Below are 23,462 nucleotides of genomic sequence, written 5' to 3' on the forward strand. Positions count from 1 at the left end.
TTTGCTTATCAGGCGTGTCAGTTTAATCTCTGTGACGTGTGACTGGCGCATATACGGTCGGCCGTGCGGAATAATGTGCCCCTTTATCCTTAGTCCGCTGCTTCGCATAACGCCGCCCGCGTGGTCGCATTGCGCCTCGTGGGCGCGCTCGCTCGTAATCCCGGCTTTGTTGCGCCCGCGCGCTAATGCGGCTAGGGGTCATGTGCCGTCGCCTTTCAACTGCGCTGCCTTTCAGTGCTGCGCGGGGGTGTGCGCGAAGTGTGGGCCACCGCCGGGCGTCTCTGAGCAATGCCCTCTGAGGCGTCCTCGAGCCGGAATATGGAACGGCAACAACCCGCGCTAGCCGGAAGTATATAGTGCAGTACGGCTGGGCCGCCTTTGTGGCGCTTCTCTGACGCGAAGGGGTTTAAGTGAGCGACGCACTTTTGAGCAACCGGTTGGCGCATAAATGGGCTGACGTGTGTAAAGTGTATTCCATTTTGCCAAGTACGGCACGCGCTGTTCGGCTACGCATTGGCGATCACTCGTTTGCGTGTCGCCGTTCTTCTCCCTCGAGCGATTTTACGAGTTGGCAGTCGTAGTACCACTTCCTCCCGAAGTCCTGGCGTGGTAATTGTCGCAACACTGGGTGTACTTAGAACCACGAACAAAACTGTACGTCGTCTGCTCGACTTTGGGACACTGTCGGCGTCTGTATATTATAGAGTCCTGTTGCGGGTGGACAAAGTCCAAGTCCAGTTCCCCTGCAGTGTATGTCTGCACATGTTGCAAATCATCTTGTGACGCGCGCAGCTTTGTTTGCAGCATTGCAGCTGCGGAACGACTGTTTTCCCGCGTGACTGATTTTGACATCGACCAAAATCGCTTTCTTTTCGTACCTGCAACGAAATGCTTGGTTAAACATTGGCTGTACGCTCTCTTCTGCGGTGTCTTTTCATCACAAATTCGCGTCGTATAGCCATCCTTACTGAAGTTCCTGGGCTGACGGGCTTCCTTGATGACAGCGATGACCTCTCTCTCTCTCTCTCTCTCTCTCTCTCTCTCTCTCTCTCTCTCTCTCTCTCTGACTCTTTGTCAGGGAACAAATCAGTTTATTGGTCGCTGGCGTATTCACAAGGTTTAGAATAGAATAGAGGAATCATGCCGGCTATAGGGGGTTGGTGATTGCGGGGTAACAATGCGCACGTAGAACGGAAATGCTTCTGCCTAAATTCAGGACAACGCACAGAGCTATGGAACGGAAAATAGTCGGTGTAACGTTGATAGAAACAGTGCTGAGTTGGTCAGAGAAATAACTCGAGTTAATGACATTTTGGTGGAAATGAAGATGGGCAGGGCATGTAGTGCGAAGAGAGGATAGCAGATGGTCGCGAAGGATAACAAATTTGGTTCCAAGGAAAGGAAAGCGAAGCAAGGGGTGGCAGAGGACCAGGTGGGCTGATGAGGTTAGGAAGTTTGCGGAATCAATTGGACGCAGCTAGCGCAGGACCGGGCTAATTAGAGGAATATGAGAGAGGTGTTCGCTCTGCAGTGGATGTAGTCGGGCTGATGATGGTGAATATGCACTTGCGGAGTGATGCGCATAAAGGAGAGGGGGCGGGTTTCATATTGTTTCCCTATCCCACTAACCGATAGTGTCCCCCTATTCTAAAACTCGCTATTATTTTGTTGCAAGTTATTTCCGTAACTCGACTTGCGGCTGCTCGAATACAGTATACATTTACTTGGCACTCGCCGTTTGCTCTGCCATCGCGACTGGGAAGTGATGAGGGTGGCCTGTTTGCACTCGGCCCCGCGATGCCCGACTACTGTTCCGGAGTACCCGGATTCGAGCCTGACAGGCGGCGGCTACGTTTTGATAGAGGCGAAGCGGGGAGGCTCCGTGTGCTGTGCGATGTCGATGCACGTCAGGTGGTCAAAATTACTCCGTAGCTCTCCACTACGGCGTCTCATAGCCTAAGTCGCTTTTGGACGTTAACCCCCTAAACCAGACCAATCTTCGCACTCCGCCAACCACTTTTGCCTCAGACGCAATGTCCGAGCATCGTGCTAGATTTGCCGCGTAGCAAGAATGACGTATACTTTGGCCAAAGCTGTAGTCTGAAGCACGCCTTTCTGTTAAGTGCCTCCCTCCCTTGTTGCTGCACGCCTGCACCTCGCTGCTGCCTTGTCGCCATGAAGCGACCAATTTCCGGCAGTGAGGTTGCCGAAGAGCGTGTTCGTGCCACGCGGGAGCTGCGCTGTGGTCCTTCGAGCCACTATAAAGACTGACACGACGAGTTGGCGCTCTGTGTTGCGTGCGTCGGCTGTTTCGCGGGCCTTCCTCGCGGACTGCGTGGTCTGCACGCAGACCGTGCGCTTCACGTTTCCTATCCAGTCGTGTACTTCGAATTGCTCCCGGGGAGGCTGTAGAGACGGCGCTCACGGCGGAGCGCTCTTCCATCGTGTGGTGTAACGGACGTCAAGAGCAGTGCCCTCGGCGGCACCGTTGGGCCACGGCAGTTGCGAAGGGCGCACTCCGTCTCGAACGGATATGAGCCCCCGCACGACACGTCGCGGACAGCGTCGCCGTCTCGAAAGAATTCTGCGACCCGGGACACGCGCTCCTGCGGGCCGGCCTCGATTCCGCGAAAACCCGGGCGGCAGCTGTGTGCCGTCGCGACGCAATTTACGATGCGCCTATTGTGCCGCGGAAGTCTGGCATCGTCGGAGCAGCAGGCCGCCACAGATGTCACGGCGACGTTCGGCCGCCGAAGGACCCGCGCTCTCCTCCAAGACGAGCGGGTAGGCGGGCGGCATGGATGCTCCGCGGTCGCTGCTCAAGCGGCGGGCGTCTTCGTCGGCCAACAACGACGCCCGCGCCGAGGCGTTCCTGGTGTTGCGTGGGGGCGACCTGCTCGCGTCGGCGGCGGAGGACTTCCCGCGCTCCGTGTCTCTGCCCGCCTGGGTGCCGCTCGGAGGCCGCGCATCGTCATCCCGCCGCCGCTCGCGCGACTCCGGAGTCGTCCGCTCTCGGTCGCAGCAGCATCAGCAGGAGGACTCTGTGCTTGCTGCCGCAGCGGCCGGCATGGCGGCGGCCAGGGCTGCAGGAAGGACGCCGTACGTGCCCGTCGCCTCCAACGGCCAGGTAGGACCCGGCTGCACTCGTGTCGCTGTGCTGAAGAGCCTGCTTGGAGGCAAAGAAGGCACGTGACGTGCGCGGTAGCTCCCAGGTGTTTATGCACGCGCAGAGATTTGTCTCCTTTCGATGAGCAGCTGCGGTGGTCTGTTCACGGTATTCTTTTGCGCAGTGATTCTTGTAACGCTTGCAAACTTTCGCAACTGGATACTCCCTTTGTCACATGCATGCGTCTGGCCGGTCCGTTTGATTCGTCTCGGTTTCTCAAACCAACAACCTACCTGTGGTGTGCTTGTACGCACTGCAGAAGGATACTGAACACCTGTTCCAAAACAAAACAGAAGTACAGGCACTAGATTCCGTCGTGCCTGTTTAAGTTGAGCAGTTTGCTTGTCGCTAAGGCAGCAGCCGGAGATTAATATGTAAGCAAGATTTCTTTTTTTTTTCGTAAAGCAAGCAACGCTACACTGCCGTGAAGTTCTCTGTCATGTCACCGCAAGTAGATTATGGAGCGTGTAAAGGGGGGGGGGGGGGGGGGGAGCGGCGACTATTATGAAGCTTATTCGGTAACAACCCGGCTTCTGGAATATCCTGCATCATGGGCTTGTTTTTCACAGTAGCTGAGGAAATACGAGGGGCGCGAATACGTGTGCACCTGCAGCATGTATGGTCGGTCTGCAGCATGTCATACTAGAAAACTTTTTATCTTGGTTTGGCATATCGCCAAGTTTTGTTGCGGTAACCTGAGTTCGAGTGATATATCAAGAAATCGTGTACGGTCATAGCCTCCTCTATACTATGGTACGGTCGATCGCGGATATGTGCAACATTTCTTATGTCTAACTTTCAGAATGTCCCTTGAAAACCCCATGCAAAAGTATAGGCGTGTTCGTGTTTATCGAAAACCCATTCAGCGAAATATTTGATATATCGAACTGCGCGTCATGCCCCTGCAAGGGGCGCTTCTCGTAATTAGCTCCCCACGGTCACATGTCACGCGTGCAACTGGGTCGGCTACGCATCCTTGGGAATCATGCAGTGACGCTGAAAAACCGCTTAACGACGTGAACGTCGAGAAAGTGTCCTTCGGTCTGGCGTGTTTGTTTTCAGCGCGACTTTGCTGTCTTGCGGGAAAGGCGATGTTCGGCGCACTGGTGGTCGCGTGGAAGTCAGCCTTGCTGACCGAAGGCTTGCGGCGGCTCATGCGGGGCCTGTTTTCCTGCTGGTGGAATCGAAGGAATCAGCTACCCTATTGTAGCCGAGTTATTGTTGCTTTTCTAGGGCAATAACAGAGTTACACCTCTTGTGATCAGCGGTGGCCTTTCCCAAAGCGCTGTCCGCAGCTTTGATGGGAACCCCAACCTCAAGGGAACTTGTGCAACGCGACGCAAGACGCGATGTTGCGGTGCGCTCAGCCGTCATTACCGAGGTCTCAACAATAATGAGCCTAGCGTGTGCACACAGTATTCACTCTTCTGGCTTACAGGGAAGCTCATCTGTAGGCATGTTTTATACATCGAATTACTGGCATATCGAATTATTTCGCGCTCGCCTTTCACTTCGATATATCAGTCCTTCGAAACTTCTTGGAGGGGCACTTAGAGGTGCCTATTACATGCGGCTTCGCGAAGCTTGGACGTTTCTATCTGCTTGATTAGATTTTCTGAAAGATGGGGGGGGGGGGGGGGGGGTTGCCAGGCTATTTCGGGATGCCAGGCATGCTTTTCTGTATGTTTACAGCCTGATTGTCGTTGCAGCATGTCTATCTGGATAAAAATTCAGTGACGTCACTCCTGCGGCACCACTTGGCCCGATGACAAACGGAACGATGCATGCCGCTCGCATGTGTACCGAGCAGCGGGTTAGCGGCAACGTTGAGGCACCCAAAGTTGCCATACACGTTTGAGTTCTGCTATGACTTTTGGGGATGGTAGCCCCTTTCTCAGGAAAGGGATCTTTAAGCATGCCATGCTTTTAGCGCATGTTGTCGCACCGCCGGTGAGAACATGACACACAAGATCCCTCAAGGGCCTGCAGTATTCTTTAAATAAAATAAATAAATAACCGCAGGAGGGGAAAAATTAGGCCCGAACACTCAAGTTTCGCCTTAAAACGCGACAGGACCTTTTTAACACCGCCTTTTCATCCCACCAACTTTACTTTTGTTATTATAATAATTGGTGTATAGGAAAGAAGGAAAGAAAAAAACGCTATGTCTGTCACACGTTCTCCGTGGACACATGAACCGCGCAAGGAAAGAGGAAGATGGGACTGAAAGCTTAACGGGCAGTAATTTCGGCCACCTGGGTACAGTGTAACCTGGGGATCTTTAAATTGCACTGACATCACTCAGCACTCCGTTTCGCTTCCGTCGAAACGCAGCCGCCGGAGGTCGAAATTGAGCCCGGTTATTCCGTCGGGCGTTTTCATCTCTGCGTACCGCCGGTGCGGTGCATTTATACGTTCAGTTGCGGGGACTATCTCGGTGGGCATTTAATTGGGTCAAGGTCACACCGCCTTTTCATCCCGCGATTCTTTAAATATTATGTTTAAGTTGGTTTGTGGGGAAACAAAAGCGTCTTCACACCTTCACAACCAGCTCAAGATCATTCGGGCAGTGGAACCCGAAGTCTCACGCCGAGTAGCTTAAGCTCTGACAGCCACCTCTCGGCGGACAACTCGGCTCTCCGTCAAAACGAAAGCGAAACTATGTAAACACTTTCGCAAAACTGAGAGGGTGCATTCACTTCTCGGCGTACACTTTAAACGCTGCCATTAGCACGAACCAGCTGGATTCTATGCTCATGCATAGGAGGATCGGTCCGCCTCGGCAGGCAGGAGTCATAGCCGTCCGTCTCGTCGTCCTCTCCGCCAGGATGGTAAGGCACCCTTTTCCATCCGGTCCGTGATCCGCGGGCCCGGGAAATTCCGCGCTGCTCGCGTTCACGCCACGTGACACGAGATCCGCGAATCCGGTCCGCTCGTCTGAACCCAACATCGCACAAAGTAGATATTTGTGTCGAATGTGCGTCTCATTCGATCCAACGATTGCAAATCTAGGAGACAGAAGGGCAAAACGCGTACATCACTACTTTCGCGCCACATTCGAATTCTCTGCATTCTTCCCTTCGTTCATTCCGACCGTGGGTTTCCAGCGCACGTAAGCATGAAACGGGTGACGCCGTCCTGTTTCCTGGCTTCGCTGCTCGCCTTCAAAAGTTCTGACGATGACGTCATTTGTTACGCTGTTGTTGTTGTGGCTGTAGGAAAAAGGAAAAGAAAATGCACGGGCCTGCTACTGGCTCTGTAGCTGAGCCACCTCCGCTGCCTCGTGCGGACAGAAGAGATATTTTTTCCTATGCAGCAGCTCCACAGGCATGCTTGCTTGTTTGCGGGGTTTAACGTCCTAAAGCGACACAGGCTATGAGAGACGCCGTAGGGGAGGACTCCGGAAATTTCGACCACCTGGGGTTCTTTACTGTGCACTGAAATCGCACAGCACACGGGCGCCTTGCTTTTCGCCTCCATCGGAAATCGGCCGCCGAGGCCGGGACTTGATCCTGCGCCGTTGGGAACAGTAGTCGAGCGCCGCCATCTGCGCCACCCCGGCGGGGTCCACAGGCATGCGACAGGATTTTTCTCCGGGTAGCAGACTCAGGATTAGTATTGTTTCGCGCTAAAAGTCGTCGAGAAAGCATTTTGCAATTAAGTACACAAATGAGAACCGGGCGAAACTGCGCGTCTCGGCGGAACTCCGGAACCTGCGTAAATATGACCATGGCCTCCGAGATCACCCTCGCGCGCGAAACGTGAACACGGAGGTGATCTCGGAGGCCATGATATGGCTGAAGTGTATGCGTTTGAAGTCCACAGAGGGCTACGTACCAGCTGTCGAAGCTGCTTGGAAGCTGACGCCGTATAGTGGTGCAAAATTTCTCCGCCGCTGCGCGTTCTTTAATTCCACCGTGTGGATTCAACTTTCCCGGCGGTCTAACTCGCCGTGAGGAGGGGGCGTTGAGGTGAATCCGCGTGGATTCTGCGTTGACACCTGCGGTCAAATCTTCCTGGACATCGCAGACTGCTATCCTGACCTGCACTTTCTGTCCGGCTTCCGCTGCGGAGGCGATGCTTGATCATTTCTTAATAACTTGCCCTGAACTTTGGGCGGCTCGCAATCTGCACCTTCGAAACCACGTTTATCACCCTATCCGGCCACCTTATACAAGATTATGGACACATGGGCCCCACCACCGAAAGATATTGGAATGCACCACAGGCCTGCTTGTTTATATCTAGATATCTTATGCCGAAGGGCATATTTGCACAATGCAAAAAATAGCATCAGTTCCACATGCATCTGAGATGTTATGTTTCGCGCTTCAGAAGTGCCGCGGGGCGGTCGGCGACCTTCGCGATGCGCCGACTTGGCGGAAGGCCATTTGTGCCGGCCCCGCATCCTTCCGCTTTGCATGCACCGTGCCGAACGGTGTTCTTGGCACTGTACCTGCATATCTCACCCCAGAGAAAGCAGCGCTTCCATGGTCGCGCGCATCCTTGACGTGGGATGAACCGCCGCTGACAGACGTGCCACCCGCGAGCAGCCATGCTGCTGTGACGCTGTGCGCGGTTGGGCGGCCGAAGTCACCACTGCTGGGAAGCAAGCTGGAGGAGAAAGGGGCTGAAGCCAATCCAGACTACAGGAGTCTTATTAAGGCGACAGCCATGTTTCATGCAACGTAAAACAGGTGGCCGGAAGTGGTGGCTCTGAAAATCACGTGTGACGAGATGAGATACCATGATTCAAACATTAATTCTGGTAACTATAGGTGTGAAGTCAGCGGATGAAGCTAAAAAAGACCGCATATCCTATTAAGCCTGTCTGCTCGCTGCACGTCCGTCACAACTCGTTCGCAAAGCAACTGTGATGCGCCATGCATTTGCTCGCAACGCATGTAGGGCGTGCTCTTAATAGGCGAAGTTTCGTGCTCATTTTTTAAGGAAATTAAAGGCGCATTAATGGACTTTTTTTCCTCGGTGCCCTCAGCCGCACCGTGAAGTAATCGAGGAAAGTGGAAGAAGAACGAGGAAAAGAAGGCCACGGCATTGATAATGCAAAACACTTATCACCTCACATTTTAAATGAATTATTAGAAGATCATTTACAAAGTCTTCCCGTTAGCATAACGATAGCAGCGGATGCTTCTCAATTGAATGAAATAGCTGGCGTTGGAATATACTGTCCGCTTTTAGACTGGGCTTTTTCAGTCCGTCTTCCGGATTTTACTCCAATTTTCCAGGCGGAGTTGTTGGCGGTGGTGCTTGCTCTGCGCAAATAGACCTAACATACTCAACAGTGGTTGTAATTACAGACTCTTATTCCTTGTGCTTGTCGCTTTCTTCGAATATGGATTCGCCAATTTTAAACACCTTTCTTTGATTGCTCCCCTCACATTTGAGCATCATACATATAGTGTGGGTACCAGGACACAGCAATGTGACAGCCAATGAGGTCGCTGACAGACTTGCTAAAGAATCTCTGAATGGCCCTGTATTGCCCATCCTCCCGGCAACAGCGTACATAACAGCAGCACGATTTCGGCGGCGTGCCTTATTAAGCACGCAGTCTGGATCTATTTTATCATCGGATGACTACCTGCATCTCAAGTATTCCTGGAATAGGAAATCATGTCAATCAAGGCAGACTGAGGTCTCTCTAACCAGGCTACGCTGTCGTATTCCGCCCCTAAATTTCTATATGCACAGGTCTGGCTTGGTTGGTTGGTTGGTTTGTGGGGTTTAACGTCCCAAAGCAACTCAGGCTATGAGAGGCCTGGTTCGGCGCTTTCTCCCGTCTGCGCATTCTGCGGGGAACCGGAAACAATAGATCATTTCTTGATATTTTGCCGCCGTTTTACCATGATGAGAAAAAGGTATTTGGAGAAGCCGTTACAACAGCTGGGTCTTAATTTGAGCAGCCGAATTTTATTATCGTTCGGTGCCACCATGCTTGGGTACAGCCACAGGCCTGTTTTCAACGCCATTCAAAACTTCTTAATAGAAACAAAACGTCTACCTTGCTAATATGCTTTGAAGTTTTAATCTGTACATATAAATCTTACTATTCTCCTACTGCGTGCGTTAGTATTTACTCTTTTTTATTTTGGTTTTTCATATTTACATTTACTTTTATTTATTTTTGCGATGTAGTTATACATGTCAAAATCTAATATCTCTGCACCCCAATTCTTGGCCGATCCCCCTGTGTGGGTATGTGCCATCAAATTAGAGGAGAATAACAACAACAATAAAGCGCCTCTACCGACCACCTTCTGCCACCAAATACCTCTTGGCGGAAAATGCAAATCAACTCAATATGCTCGATGCACCAGGTCAAGCTTGTAACTCTACCAGTCGTTGCTTTGACGAAGGGTGACCGGTGACTTTCACCAGTTGTGCTTATATATATATATATATATATATATATATATATATATATATATATATATATATATATATATATATATATATATATACACACACTCTGGACGATTTCTCGCGTAACATTCTCGCCACTTCATTTAAGCTCCAAAATGAATTTTCTTTGCAAATCTTGGTATCTTGGTACTTCTGGGTAAACCGTTCTGCAGTGGAAAACATGCAGTGTTCTATGTTTGCATAGTGGTCAGATGCGGGGGATCTCTGATACGGTATAGAAACGATCGGGCAGTAGTAAGGAGTGTATTTAGTTGTATGCGTCTAAGTATGCGTATTTCCGTTGTAGTGAAGGGTTCATCAGGAAGAGGAAGTGTACGAAGAGTTTCCCTAACGTTGTCATAGTGAATAATATGGAAGTATTTTATTTCCAGCAATACGCGCTATTGTGAGCAGCCGCATTAATCGTTGGCGGGCCCAAAGCGCTTCTGCATGCTTCATGTGCATACTGCTGGCAGGCCTTTTCCCCAATTAAGGATGATGATCAACGTCTCTTCATTTTTAATTTTTAATCGGAATGGATTGGAAAGATTATGTACATTTTGTTATTTCTTATATCCACTAATGGTTTTATAGTAAATAAACAAACAGCTCACAATCCACAACGTAATTGGAAAGGGAGAAACTCCACGTAGTAAATCGTGCCTGCGACCCTGACTGCATGCAGTGCAGAAGAGACGTGTAGTTCCCTTGTCAGCCCCGCCTCTGCTCACCGCCTCCTGCAATTCCCTCCAAAATTTTAGTGCCCCCCCCCCCCCATCCCCCGGTAATGAGGAGGATCACTCCCTTACCCGAGGTCTCACTTTCCAGGCTGGGGAGGAACGGCCTTCCTCCGATGCCGGGGAGTGCCTGCTGTCCTTTCTTGACATTCTTAACTACAACCGCGAAAATAGGAGAACCTACCCACCCCCTGCCCCGACTATCACAATACAAGCTGCCCAAGCTACAAACGCGCACAGTCCCATACCCCGTCCTTCTCCATGCCCGCTTTCCTGATCAGTTTCCTTCCTGAAAGCTCTGTGGCAAACCTGGTGACTTTCTACACACATTACTAACTTGTCCCTCATTAATACAGCCTCCTTCGCCATAGGTGGCCCTAGATTACTGGGAGCACCTACTCACCAGTACCTCCGATCAGGACCTGCGCAAGATTATTACTATACGCTCTAGCTAGGACAGCCCTCCAAGGGCTTTCCTTTGCTTTTAAGAGGTGCCCTCCGTACATGTAGGGGGCTCTCAAATGCCATTTAGTGGGCGGCGCCCCCACCCTCTGTAATAGCAATAAATGTTTCTACCACCACCACCAGTCCCGCCCCGTCATCCTTCCCTCCGTCGGCCAGCTCGCCCGAGTCCCGAAGACGCAGCTGCTGTTCACTTTAGATACCCCGGACGCGTTGTTACTGGCGCTCCGTTCATATATATATATATATATATATATATATATATATATATATATATATATATATATATATATTGTGTGTTGGGAACTAGACACGATTTGAGCCGGTTTGTGAACCCTGCTATACGGTAATGGTGTAGGCCTTAGGGAGCTTGGGTTCGGCAGGAGATCCTCTCATTCAGCGTCCCAAGTTTCGCGTGAATTGTCTTTTGGCCTGCCTGCCGTTGCTCACGCTGGCACGAATATGTCTCGACAATAACGGCCGACCACCTTCGGCTCTGTGTATGGTGTCGTGCAGGCTTTGATGGCGGCACCGCTCGAGGTGCCGGTGGGCAATTCGTGTAGCCGCTAGGCATACGCGAGATACTCGAAATTTTGGTTGACGTGTTTTTGTGTGCATGTTGTTTCCCTCATGTACTTACTCAGTCCTCTGTTATTTTCCTCCTGCGCAGGGCCCCGTATCCGGCGGTGGCAGGGCAATGGGCCGGACGGGCTACACATGCGTCCGCCGCACACTCTGCTGCTACAACCTCCTCTTCTGGGTATGCGGCCACTTTTCGCTAAGTATAACAGATCACCGGATGCGGGTTTGCTGGAAAAAAGAAATATTTCGCGGCGTTCAAAAAAAAAAGCATGAAGGAAAAGCGTCATAGGACACGCGTATTCTATCCTCTGAAAGATCCATAAGTGAGGAGCCGGAGTGAAAACAGATAACGTTTTCTGGAGAAGTAAATGTTTTTCTGTCAGTTCCCAAAACTTTTCCCAAAGGCAATCTATATCTGTGTGCATTACCCGCGAGTTTGGGGATGGCACCACTACTGGGCAGATTCTCGCCTCTTTATATGTACGGAACACGCCATAGAATCCTGGTGTCTGAAATTAACTTCGGGCCGTCTGCCGCCGCATATGGACGGAGCTGAACTGAGATGTCGAAATTAATCTTGACCTCTCCACTACGGCGTGCCTCCTTTTTTTATGTGTGTCTGCGGTGGGCGACAGTAAGTGCAACGCTAAAAAGGGCCAGTAAGCCAGCAATCACCTCAACTTTCCTCGTGGCTTAGTGTTAGGCTTTTTCATTATTATTTTTATTTTTATGTATTTTTTTTAATTAGTAGGAGACACGCTTTTTCTTAAAATTAGGCGCGATAAACTAACACTTCCTTCTATTTCCCGGAATTTCGGCACTGAGAGACTGTCACAGATTCCTGCAGTGGTAAACGTCTTATAGACGTCTTATAGATGTCTTTTATATTATTTGAATTTGTGGAAAAGGGCGCAGTAATCTCACTCTTCGCTGGACACCCGCACTTATCTGAAGTATATATGCCGTCGGTTCGAATCCCCTTTGCAAAGTAGACTCCGACTTGGCTACCATATGGATGGTAAATGCGAAGCGAAATGAAATAACACCATTCTGAACGCTACGAAAAGCGGTTGTCACAATTTTGATAGGAAATCCTGAGCATAATTTTTTTCCGACGCGTTGTTCTCAGTTCTGGAATTCTGGGTTACGGCGACGCCTTTTCGACCGATAAATGGCCACTCGTGCGTTACAACACGCGGGGAGTCTTAAAAGTGACGCTTCACCGTATACGATCAGCCATGCATGAGTGGAAGATTGCTTCCCATACATCAACCTCGTTGCGCGAGGTCAGCCCCCTGGATGCTTTTTGGCTGGGCCTTCATTTTTGCAGCTTTCGTGGCGAAATTACAAAACTGAATGCGCACCGCGCTAATTTCGGCACGCCAGTCGAGCTTGAACTTAGAGTGGCAAGCCACCCTGCCGGTGATTCTGACTAGGGATTTTGTCGAAAGTTTTGGGGCTGATAGCACCGGCATGTGCTAACTATAGCCAAATTCCACGTGAAATGTGTGTAAGTGCGTTTAAAATTTGCCGTTGCTGTAGTGATTAAAGCACAAACTTTTGCTCGACTCAAGAACGCGGGGAAGATCCTCGAGTGGTCGAAGTGGCATCTCTCACAGCGTATGCAAAGCTGCATTAGACCTCGCGCATACACAATTACGGCGAATGGAGTAAAGTACAGTCGACGTCACCCTTGTGTAGAGCGCTCTGGAGACACACGTCCCTGCAAATAAATCCATATATCGCCGCAGCTGGTAGGTTCTTGTGGCAACACTAGTGAAAGTGGTGCCACAGATAGCGGCAACCAAGGTAGACACTAGCACCATAGCCCAGAAGCCTGGAGCTAGAGTCTATTTTCGGCTTTTGTAGCCCGATATGTCTTGCTCGAGTGCTCTGCACAAGGGTGATATCGACTGTACGTGCTTTGAAGGGCAATGCGGGTTGCCTTCGTTCTGCTAGCTGAATGAACCGTCACAGGGCAAGTTAATTAGTCCTATTTGGATCACCGTGGGTTGTAATTGAGGAGGAGGGGGAAATCAACATTTATTAGGCCCGAAATAAATCGGTGTGCAGGCACCAAACGGGCAGGTTCCCTAGTTGCGGGACCCACATGTTTCCAGCAACTCCTGGTCCCTGTCCGTCAGTGCGAGCTGAATCGATAGGGCGGGGCTGGATAACAAGGTCTCCCAACGCTCAAGGGGTTGGGGATTGGGGGTGTTGGCGGGAGAGGGTGGAGGAAAGGTCTTGAATTTTGTGCATTTTGCCAAAACGTGCGGCAGGGTGCCCTTTTCTTTTTTTTTTGCAAAAAGGACAGAGCAGATCGTGTTCCGCAGAGTTCATGCGTTTCATCAGTACGGCATGCACAAGCGATCCCGCCTACGCTTGACGCAGGATCGTCTGTTGTTGTTGCCTGGTGAGTTTGGGATGCGATTCTAGCAGTCTGCATCTTTCCTCTCGGTACATCCGGGTAATCTCCCGAAAGCTGGTAACCGGATGCGGTAGCTCTTCCGGCTCGTGCTCGCCCCGGATTGACATTTCTCGGGCATGGTAGTCTGTGATGGTGTTGCCTGCTACCTGCGAGTGAGCCGGCTATATATACAAGGGCGTGTACTTGTAATTGCGCCCAGGGCAAAGGCACCGACTACCTGCCTGCCCCGACTTGACGCTCGCGAAGGCCACTTGGCATGCTTAGCTGACAGGAAATTCTTACTCATATCCGGTATCCTTTGTTTACAGACAGGGCAGGGAGATGGGAGGGAGCCTTGCTGAACACGAGGAATTTGAATCAGGGTTGAACGAGATCCTCAGTACACTATGCAACGTTTCGTCGTGCGTTTTACGCTATCATGGTTGTCGGGGGAGGGGGGGGGGGGGGGTTAAACGGATTAAACAGGGCTTCCCTCCGAGGACGAAGCTTCGTTGTGGGGTAGGAGGGTTCGGTGTGGAAAGGGCGCTGGGGCGAAGAAGCGTGGCCTGGAAGATTTAGCTATAGGGCAGCTGCATAAAGACGAGGACTGAGAGGAGCTGTGTGTTTCTGTCAAAAATGTCAGGCGGACAGAGCTCTCCGTGAAGCGGAGGCCCGTGGACTGCAGGACTAGCTTGAGGGCCTTCCTTTCTTTTTCTCCCTTTTATTTTACATTTTAGCGCAAGTAAATCTTGATGCCAGCACCTCCGGTCAGTTTTTGTCTTCTTGCGTTTTACGCGATAGCGTATACAGTTCGTTCGGTCAAAAAGGCGTCGCCATCGCCGTAACCCAGAATTGAGAAAAACGTGTCGAAAAAAACCAAACCGAATTTTGTATCAAAATTGTGACGTAACCGTTCTCTCTACAGCTTTTAGGGTGGTGTCATACCATTTCGCTCCCCAGTTAGCATCCATCTGCTAGTTAAATTGTAGGCTAGTTTGCGACAGGGATTCGAGCGACGACATATGTGTACCTCTAACTGTATGCCGTTTTTGTGGAGGTCGATCGAAAAGTGAGGCGGATACTGCGCCTTCGTTTCCCCAAAAGCCCAAAAGCCAACTCAACTAAAAGCGTTTACCGCTTTGCCAAACTTATGCCAATATCTCATCAATGCCAAAAATTCGAAGAATGAAAAGGCGGTTTGAAGGCGCTGTCGTGTCTATGAAGCCTAGCGTCCTCATTTATTTTTTTTTTCCTCTTAGGAAATCTATTGTCCAGGCAGGGAAACTGTGACAGGTCCCCTGTAAGCAAGCGGTGACTGGCACCAGAGAGATCGTATCTAATCATCCGCAAAGAAAGTAGGATAGCCGATGGTCCTCGAATGATTCCGGTGAAAAGCGAACGTATAGCGCGGAGCGCGAGAAAGTCAGGTGTGCGGTGCTGCATTGGACGTAGTCAGGCTGATGATAAGGATGATGTCAGGTCTTGGGGAGAAAGTGAAGACGTCAGAGTTCATTTTTAAGCCTGAAGTCTTATATGCAGTTGTCCGGAAGGTGCGTGACGTAAGGTTCAAGTTTCCTACTCTGTATCTCGCGAAAGTGTTTTCATTGGACAGTGTTGTTCATGCAGCAATCCCTGTTAGCACTGGCTGCCTTCATGTTCATCGTGCATTGTCATAGTTTTGTTTTTTAGGCTTTCTTTCTCTTGTTCGAAGTTTGCTCGGATGGAATTTATCTTGGCTGTTGTAATCTTGCCCACTCTGCTTGGCCTAGGGCTGAAGTATTTTGTAAATAAATAAACGAGTCCCAAAGTATGGCCAGGGGTTCTGGTCCTAAATTAAGGTCCTTTGATTCCCGGGTAATGTCTGGGATTCGATTCCCAGACAAGGTCGTGGGTTTGAGTCCCTCGTTCACGTCACAGCTGTGATGCCGTACATAAGGTGGGGAGTTCGACTGCCAGATAATTAGAAGCCCCCAGCATCGGTCAAGCATGACAAATCTGCGATCTCTCAATGACTTATTCTCTCTTTCTTATTCTTTGCGTTTTCGTTGTGCCGTACTTCGCGACAGGCTTTACCAGCATATGTACCTAGTTCGACAGCAGTCTGCGTGCCCCCCTTCCCCTAATGAAGCAGTGTGCGGGGCGGGGGCGAACGCAGGTTCTGGGCTGCGGCGTGACGGGCGTGGGCGTATGGCTGCACGTGGCATACGGCGGCTACTCGACGCTGCTTCCCACCCACCGGGTTCTCAGCGCGGACGGCCTGTGCCTCACCGCGGGCGCCGTCACCTTCCTCGTGGCCTTCCTGGGATGCTGCGGAGCCTGGTTCCAGAGCCGATGCATGCTCGCCACGGTCAGTGCTTGACTGGCTTATACACAGCGATCAGGAGTACACATAACTATGTGTATTCGAGCTCCGAAACGGAAACTGTATCAGCAAGCGCATATCCACCTATTTGTTGCTTTTAGACAATCTTAATTCTACCGAAACTGCAAATAAGAACATTATCGGATTATCGGTGCTTGCATTCGCCGGACAAACCGGCAGTTCAGTACGTGCACGTGAATGCCGCCGAAAATGTCGGCTTTGATCTGGTTTCGTGAGCTGCTTAGCTTAGGTTATAGCGCTGCTCTGGGAGAAGCGGTGGCAGGCGCACCAGAATCGCGAGAACCTTCATAATTGTTTCACGGTGTGGTGCATCCTTCCGAACAAAAAGGAAAAGGAAAAACCGAGAAAAGGCACGGAAACTAATAATAATAATAATAATAATAATAATAATAATAATAATAATAATAATAATTGGTTCATAGGAAGGGAAAGGCGGAGTATCTGTCACACTTACTCTGTGGACACCTGAACCGCGCCGTAAGGGAAGGGATGAAGGTGGGAGTGAAAGTGGAAAGAGAGAAAGGGAAGCCGTAGTGGAGGGCCAAGGAGTAATTTCGACCACCTGGGGATCTTTAACGTGCGCTGACATCGCACAGCACACGGACGCCACTTCGTTTCGCCTCCAACGAAACGCAGCCGCCGAGGTCGGGTGCGAACCCGGGAACTCCGGACAGTAGTCGGGCGTCTTACCACTGCACCACCCCGGCGGGGCCACGGAAACTGAAATTGTAATTATTGGCCCGCTTCCAGGTCGGACCCGGGTCTCCTGCTCAGCAATCGATAAATTAAATTAAATTGGTTCACAGGAAGGGAAAGGCGCAGTAACTGTCACACTTGCTCTGTGGACACCCGAACCGCGCCGTAAGGGAAGGGAGGAAGGTGGGAATGAAAGTGGAAAGAGAGAAAGAGGAGCCGTAGTGGAGGGCTACGGAGTAATTTCGACCACCTGGGGATCTTTAACGTGCGCTGACATCGCACAGCACACGGACGCCACTTCGTTTCGCCTCCATCGAAACGCAGCCGCCGCGGTCGGGTTCGAGCCCGGGAACTCCGGCACAGTAGTCGGGCGTCTTACCACTGCACCACCCCGGCGGGGCAGCAATCGATACGCCTGACGCGTATTTGGGTTTGCTCGGTACGGTGGCTCCGCAAGGGACAAAACGACAGAAGAGACGAAGAAAGCGGGCTGTTCCGACTAGTATCTACCGCCCCCAGGAGCTGAGCAGCCTAGCGTTTAGCGGCGCATGCTTTTTCAATGGGCGTCACGTTGGACACGGCACTAGCTTGAGAAACCTATACTACTACTACTAATACTATTACTACTACTACTATTATTATTATTATTAGTAGTAGTAGTAATAGTAGTAGTAGTAGTAGTAGTGGCAGTAGTAGTAGTAGTAGCAGTAGTATAGAGGAAGACTCGTTTCACTAAGTTGGCACTGAATTGTCTGTAGGTAACGGCCAAATTAACTGGCTAAATATTATCTTCACAGTTTTAATTAATAATGATAATAATATTAATTGGTTCACAGGAAGGGAAAGGCGCAGTATCTGTCACACTTGTGTCTGTGGACACCAAGGGATGAAGGTGTCCACAGACACAAGGGAGGAAGAGAGAAAGAGGAGCCGTAGTGGGGGCTACGGAGTTGTTCAGGTGTTCATAGACACGTGTGACAGATACTGCGCCTTTCCCTTCCTGCGAACCAATTATTATTATTATTTATTAAAACTGTGAAGATAATATTTAGCCAGTTAATTCGGCCGTTAACTAGACAATTCAGTGCCAACTTCGTGAAACGAGTCTTCCTCTATACCACTACTACTACTAATGATAATAATAATAATATTAATAATAATCATAACAATTAGCAAATAAATATTACTGTGTATTATTATTATTATTATTATTATTTAGTAGTAGTAGTAGTAGTAGTAGTAGTAGTAGTAGTAGTAGTAGTAGTATAGGCTCTCTCAAGCTAGTGCCGCGTCCAACGTGACGCCCATTGAAAAAGCATGCGCCGCTAACCGCTAGGCTGCTCGGCTCCTGGGGGCGGTAGATGCTAGTCGGAACAGCGCGTTTTCTTCGTCTCTTCTGTTGCTTTGTCCCTTGCGGAGCCACCGTACCGAGCAAACCCAAATACGCAGCCCTGACAAACCATCGCGGCGTTTGTATTTTTTTTTTACTTCTACAGCGCGTGCCTAAAGGTTTTATTCCCAAAATCACCAAGCCCGCAACATCCTTTTGAAAACGTTTCGATGCGTGCTCGCTTGCTTTGCGATATTATGCGAAGCATATTAACATAGGTTTCGGGCCTTCGCGCGACGCCCGGCGGTGGCCACCATTGACCCTGAAGTGGGGTCACGTGACATGACGTCACGTGATGACGTCACACCGGCTGCAGATGGGGCCTCATATCGCGCCGTTGGTACAGTGGCTCGTTGGTCGCCTCCCGGCGGTGGCCACCATTGACCTTGAAGTGAGATCACATGATGTGACGTCACGTGATGACGTCACACCGGCTGCAGATGGGGCCTCATATCGCGCCGTCGGACGTCGCCCGGCGGAATATTAGCAAACCATATCCCCTAGGAGCACTCGAGCAGACGACGGTCTGGCGCGTGATTCCTCTGAGCAGCGCCACCAGGCGACAAATAGTGGATATATTGTCTAAATGAATAAGAACACATTTAAAGGCAACCGCTCCCGTTGTTTTGGTGGCGCAATGGATTAACACCACGCATCTCTTCACTGATGCTACTTAAACTTGCGTTCGACTCTTGTTTTTTTTTCTTATTTTTTGTTTTTCAAATTGCCTTCACTGTAATTATATCCTGCCTTCAGTGAGTGTATGTTACCTTTAGGTTGCGTTTACAGACACCTTTAAGTAACAATCGGTATGACAACAGTTTCACTAAGCAATTACCTTCCCCATAATCATTTCCTGCCTCGGTGAGTCTATGTTACCTTTAGGTTGCGTTCAGAGACATCTTTCAGCAACAATCTCCGTTTACAGTGAGTGTATGTTACCTTTAGGTTGCGTTCAGAGAGATCTTTCAGCAACAATCGCCGTTTTACTCGCTGAAGGCGTCGACTGCTCCAGTGCGCCTACGGGATATGGTTTGGCAATACGCCGCCCGGCGGAGGCCTCCACGCTTCGGTTCGCGCCGTCGCGCGCGACGCGGTGGCGGCGCCACCATCGCTGCATCACGTGGTATGTGACGTCACGGATGAAGCGGCGCGCGCCCGCCGTCGCGTCAGTGTCTGTGCCCGCAACTAGCCACTGTACCGCAACTGCGCTAGCGTCTTTGCGCCGGGCGTTTATGCGGTCAAGATGCCTCCAAACGCTGAGGACGTTAATAATAGGAATGCAAAACGAAGGCTGCAGCGTGCTACGGAAACCATAAGAGTGTGTTTGTCGGGCTGCAAAGAATAAAGTACGACGATTAACCTAATACCACGTCTCCGTTACTTAGCCCCATCCAAACTGAGGCAGCTGCTTAACATGATTCGCATCTACTGGGCTTAACCTTGATAAGCCTCCAATTTTTTCGCTCATCGGTCAGCCAGGCAGATTTCAAATTTCCCGCCGATCTCGACCTGGCGCCACCGCCGCCGCGGAAACTGAAATTGTAATTATTGGCCCGCTTCCAGGTGGCGCCAGGCAGCAAGCGAGCACGCATCGAAACGTTTTCGAAAGGATGTTGCGGGCTTGGTGATTTCAGGAATAAAACCTTTAAGCAGGCACTGTAAATTTTGCGATGGTTTGTCAGGGCTATCGATTGCTGAGCAGGAGACCCTGGTCCGACCTCGACCGCGGTGGCCGGGTTTCGACGTAGGCGAAACGCAAGGCGCCCGTATACTTTACGATGTCGGTGCATCATAAAAAGCTCCAAGTGTTTGAATTATCCTGAGCCCTCCGCTATAGCATCCCTTAGTATGCTATGTGATGTTAAATCCCAAAAGCAAAAACTAATAAAAATATATAGTCTTGCAAACAAAAGTAAAAACACTGGAGCCTATTGAAAAAGCATGCAAACGGCAAAACAAAACTAAAGGAACAAGTGTTTCTCAGTTTCTCAGGCTGGTTTCACCTACAGTACTGATCTGGTGATCTGGCATCAGGAGGCTTGTAGGAAAGGGTGGGGGGGGGGGGGGGGGATATTATTAAAAGAAGTATACCAAGACCAAGTTGCCTGGAACAGAAACTAAACATAACTGAAACTCAGCAGCACATTTGGCACAAAACACAGGTTACTCTGTTTTGTTCGTAAAATCTTTGGAGGTTGATACAGAATTGCAGTGCTTGCCATGACTACGAGCAAGCACCAGGACTGCACTAGCTATCAATGTTTCATTGGTTGTATGATGGCCTAGGATTCACCTCTGTGTGGGGAGAAAAAAGTGTGCTAAGGAAAATTGAAACTGGCTTTCAATTTTTGATGTTTAACACTCTTAGCATTCCTTCACTTTTCACTGTTTTACAGTACTTCGTTCTGGTGATCCTCATCTTCCTGCTTGAGTTTGCAGCTGGAACACTGGGCTTCATCTACCGTCGCCATGTGAGTTGCACTTTTCCTTGTAGCTTTAATTGTGTGCTTTCCTCACTCTTGCCGAGAGGGACGGTTTTTGCATGTGCAAAAAGCCCTCTAAATTGTGTTTTCAGCAGCATTTGAAAGCCTTACACCTATCCATGTACAGAGTCGATCACACTTGTCTAGGTGCTCGAGCAGTCTGGTGTGGAGCAAATTAAGCAATTAAGCGAAATATTTTGAGGATGCTTTACATTTGGCAAGGTACCGTGCTGCTCACAGGTCTCTTCAACTTCCCACGAGCACAAATTCGATCTGTGAAATCCAGTTAGCGCAGCAGAATTTTCCTTTATTTCTTAAGTGCGGCACTGCGTGAGCGCTCTAGACAAATGTGATTGACTCTGTACTCACTTGGCTGAAAACTACTCTCTTTGATAATCCTTGATGATGTTTGATATCATTGATAAGCTTTGATAATCACTGCTTGCTTATCTAAAGCTCTTACATTTGCCTTTGGTGGAATCTATTGTGATTAGGTATGATCACCCACCAAAGTGTTCATCAGCTTCAGGGCTGTCTTCTTGAAACTATTAGCTCCCTTCTGGACTGTGGCTTCTGACTGACTGAAAAGAACAGTATGAGCACATTTCAATAAAGAAACGCTAAAATTATATTTCATGAAACTAGGACACGCACTCAAAAAATCAGTATTCCATCATCTGTCACCGCTGTGAAAACATTTATAAAACAGTTCACTAACGTCAAAGGTATTGATGCTCCTCCTCTTCCCCTTCGACTCGGTGCACACTGGCTAGCAAGAAAAGAACTTAAGAAAACGGATCGTGACGGCACCCCATTGCCCACAGCCTAATCTCCTTGCTTCGCTTTGGAGCACCCAATGAGAGGACACACCCAAAAAGCCCATTTGAACTTTTTTATTATCAAAGAACTTTTATTTCCAAGCAGAAATACACATAAAGGTATGTCGTCGATCTAAGCACGCAGTGCTTGTGAGATGACCAGGCAGCCAGTGTTGCATGTTCGAAAGGAAATAAATCATTATAAATGCAGAAATAATGCACTATCGAGGAAAAAAACAAACAAAAAAATCACGCACACACAAACAAAATCATAACACTAAGTTTCTCACTAGGCAAAAAAAAAAAAAAGTCATGTGAAAACTCACACATCACAATATAGAGATAAACACCACTTCATACATTTTTCAGCATTTTCATTCGGGATTTTGCACCATACAGTGTTTCACTTAGTTCATTAAACGTTCCTGGTACATAATAATTTCTGGCTTTCTTTCCGTAGTTAGTGAATACCCTCGGTTTAATGTATTTCTCAGTTTTCTGCAATGATACATCTTTTTTTACTAATATTCTAAATACGTTTGAATAGTAATAGCGGGTCAGCACAGTATATTTAAATAGCTCGTGTACTGGAAGTATTTCTAGAATGCGGTATTTTTCTTTAATCTCTGCTTGTTCTCATTCTGTTTCATAGGTTATGCTGTTGACAATTTTTTTAACTATGCGGTTAATAGCTTGTTTTTCATAACTAGAGCATGTACCGTATAAAGTGATACAGTAGGCAATTACTGATTCGGCTAAAGCCTTATACACAGTTCTTGTAATGTTGACAGAACTTTTCCCTCTCAGGCAATACATCATAGCCGCAACAGTCCTTAGCTTTCTGCAAACGTAGTCGACATGATTGTTCCAACGTCAGCGGGAATGGGGAAGCTATCTAACGAGTGATGAAACATTGCTCTAATCGGTTGAGAGCAGTTGGCAAGAGCACTCTTTAAAGATTGCTTACAAATTATTGCGTCCGCACAGAGCTTTCAATTTTTACACAAAAAGTCACAAAGACACCTTCAGCGGACATGTTGCATTAGATTACTATCATTGCTGTGGGGTCGCTTTAACTTCACATGCCAGCAACCGTCTTCTAAGAGGGTAACAAAGTAGTTGCACCCAAATATGGTCAGGGCTGCATTTTCATTGCAGTAAAATTTTGTCACTTCACAGCACCTCATCCTGCTCCCAAGACTGAAGTACAGCATTACATTAAAGCACTTGCCAATTGCAGAACAATTGTTCAGCCAAAAGCACCAGCTTCATGCCTGGTAGTGGACCAAGACTCCTCAGCCTGCTCTTGCTTTTACATCCTTTAGTCAGCAACTCCGATATTTTTTTTTTTTTACCAGTACAATCTCGCTACAAGGAACATGGTTACAAGAGACACTCGGTTATAAGAGACACTTGAAAATGTTTGGTTGGTTTCCTTATGTTTGCCATGTTAGCAACATTGCATACAAGAGACATGGTTACAAGAGGCACTCTGTTACTAAGGACAACTTTTTGCAGGCCCCTAAAGTAAATTCTTCACTATTTAGAAGAGACACAACCCATGTATGTTCACCCAACGCAGCTGAATTGTACCAACTCATATGTGTAACAGTTTAGAATCACGTATCTAAATTCTGTTCCATATCAGTGCCTTGTTTTGTAGCAGTATGTCAGGAACCGGGAAGGAGTGCCTCCTCTTGACTGGGAAGTAAAAATGTTTCTATTCTTTCAATCACGCAGGAATTTGATGACAGTGGCTGAAGCAATAAGGACACTGATATGGAATATAATTTAGTTAAGGCAATCTAAACTGCCATGCATACGAGTTGGTAAGAATTTTTGGTTACAAGAGACACCTTTTTGGATGTCCCTTGAGTGTCTCTTGTAACGAGCTTTAACCACTTTCTCG

At 49.0% G+C, this 23,462-nt stretch overlaps 1 protein-coding gene across 1 annotated transcript in view; it reads left to right on the plus strand.

Moving 5' to 3' along the window:
* The first annotated feature begins 2,792 nt into the window (after positions 1-2,792).
* LOC146192665 (tetraspanin-9-like) overlaps positions 2,793-23,462 on the plus strand; it is a 45,053-nt gene continuing 24,383 nt past the window's right edge. The window contains exons 1-4 of the mRNA XM_084602553.1: positions 2,793-3,127; positions 11,462-11,551; positions 15,936-16,127; positions 20,649-20,723. Coding sequence (XP_084458679.1) covers positions 2,798-3,127; positions 11,462-11,551; positions 15,936-16,127; positions 20,649-20,723 — 687 coding nt within the window. The 5' untranslated portion in view covers positions 2,793-2,797. The remainder of the gene's footprint in view (positions 3,128-11,461; positions 11,552-15,935; positions 16,128-20,648; positions 20,724-23,462) is intronic.

The sequence above is a fragment of the Amblyomma maculatum genome, chromosome 4, assembly GCF_055883805.1.
Source record: "Amblyomma maculatum isolate TAMU_Amacu chromosome 4, ASM5588380v1, whole genome shotgun sequence".
In the NCBI taxonomy this organism is placed as follows: domain Eukaryota; kingdom Metazoa; phylum Arthropoda; class Arachnida; order Ixodida; family Ixodidae; genus Amblyomma; species Amblyomma maculatum.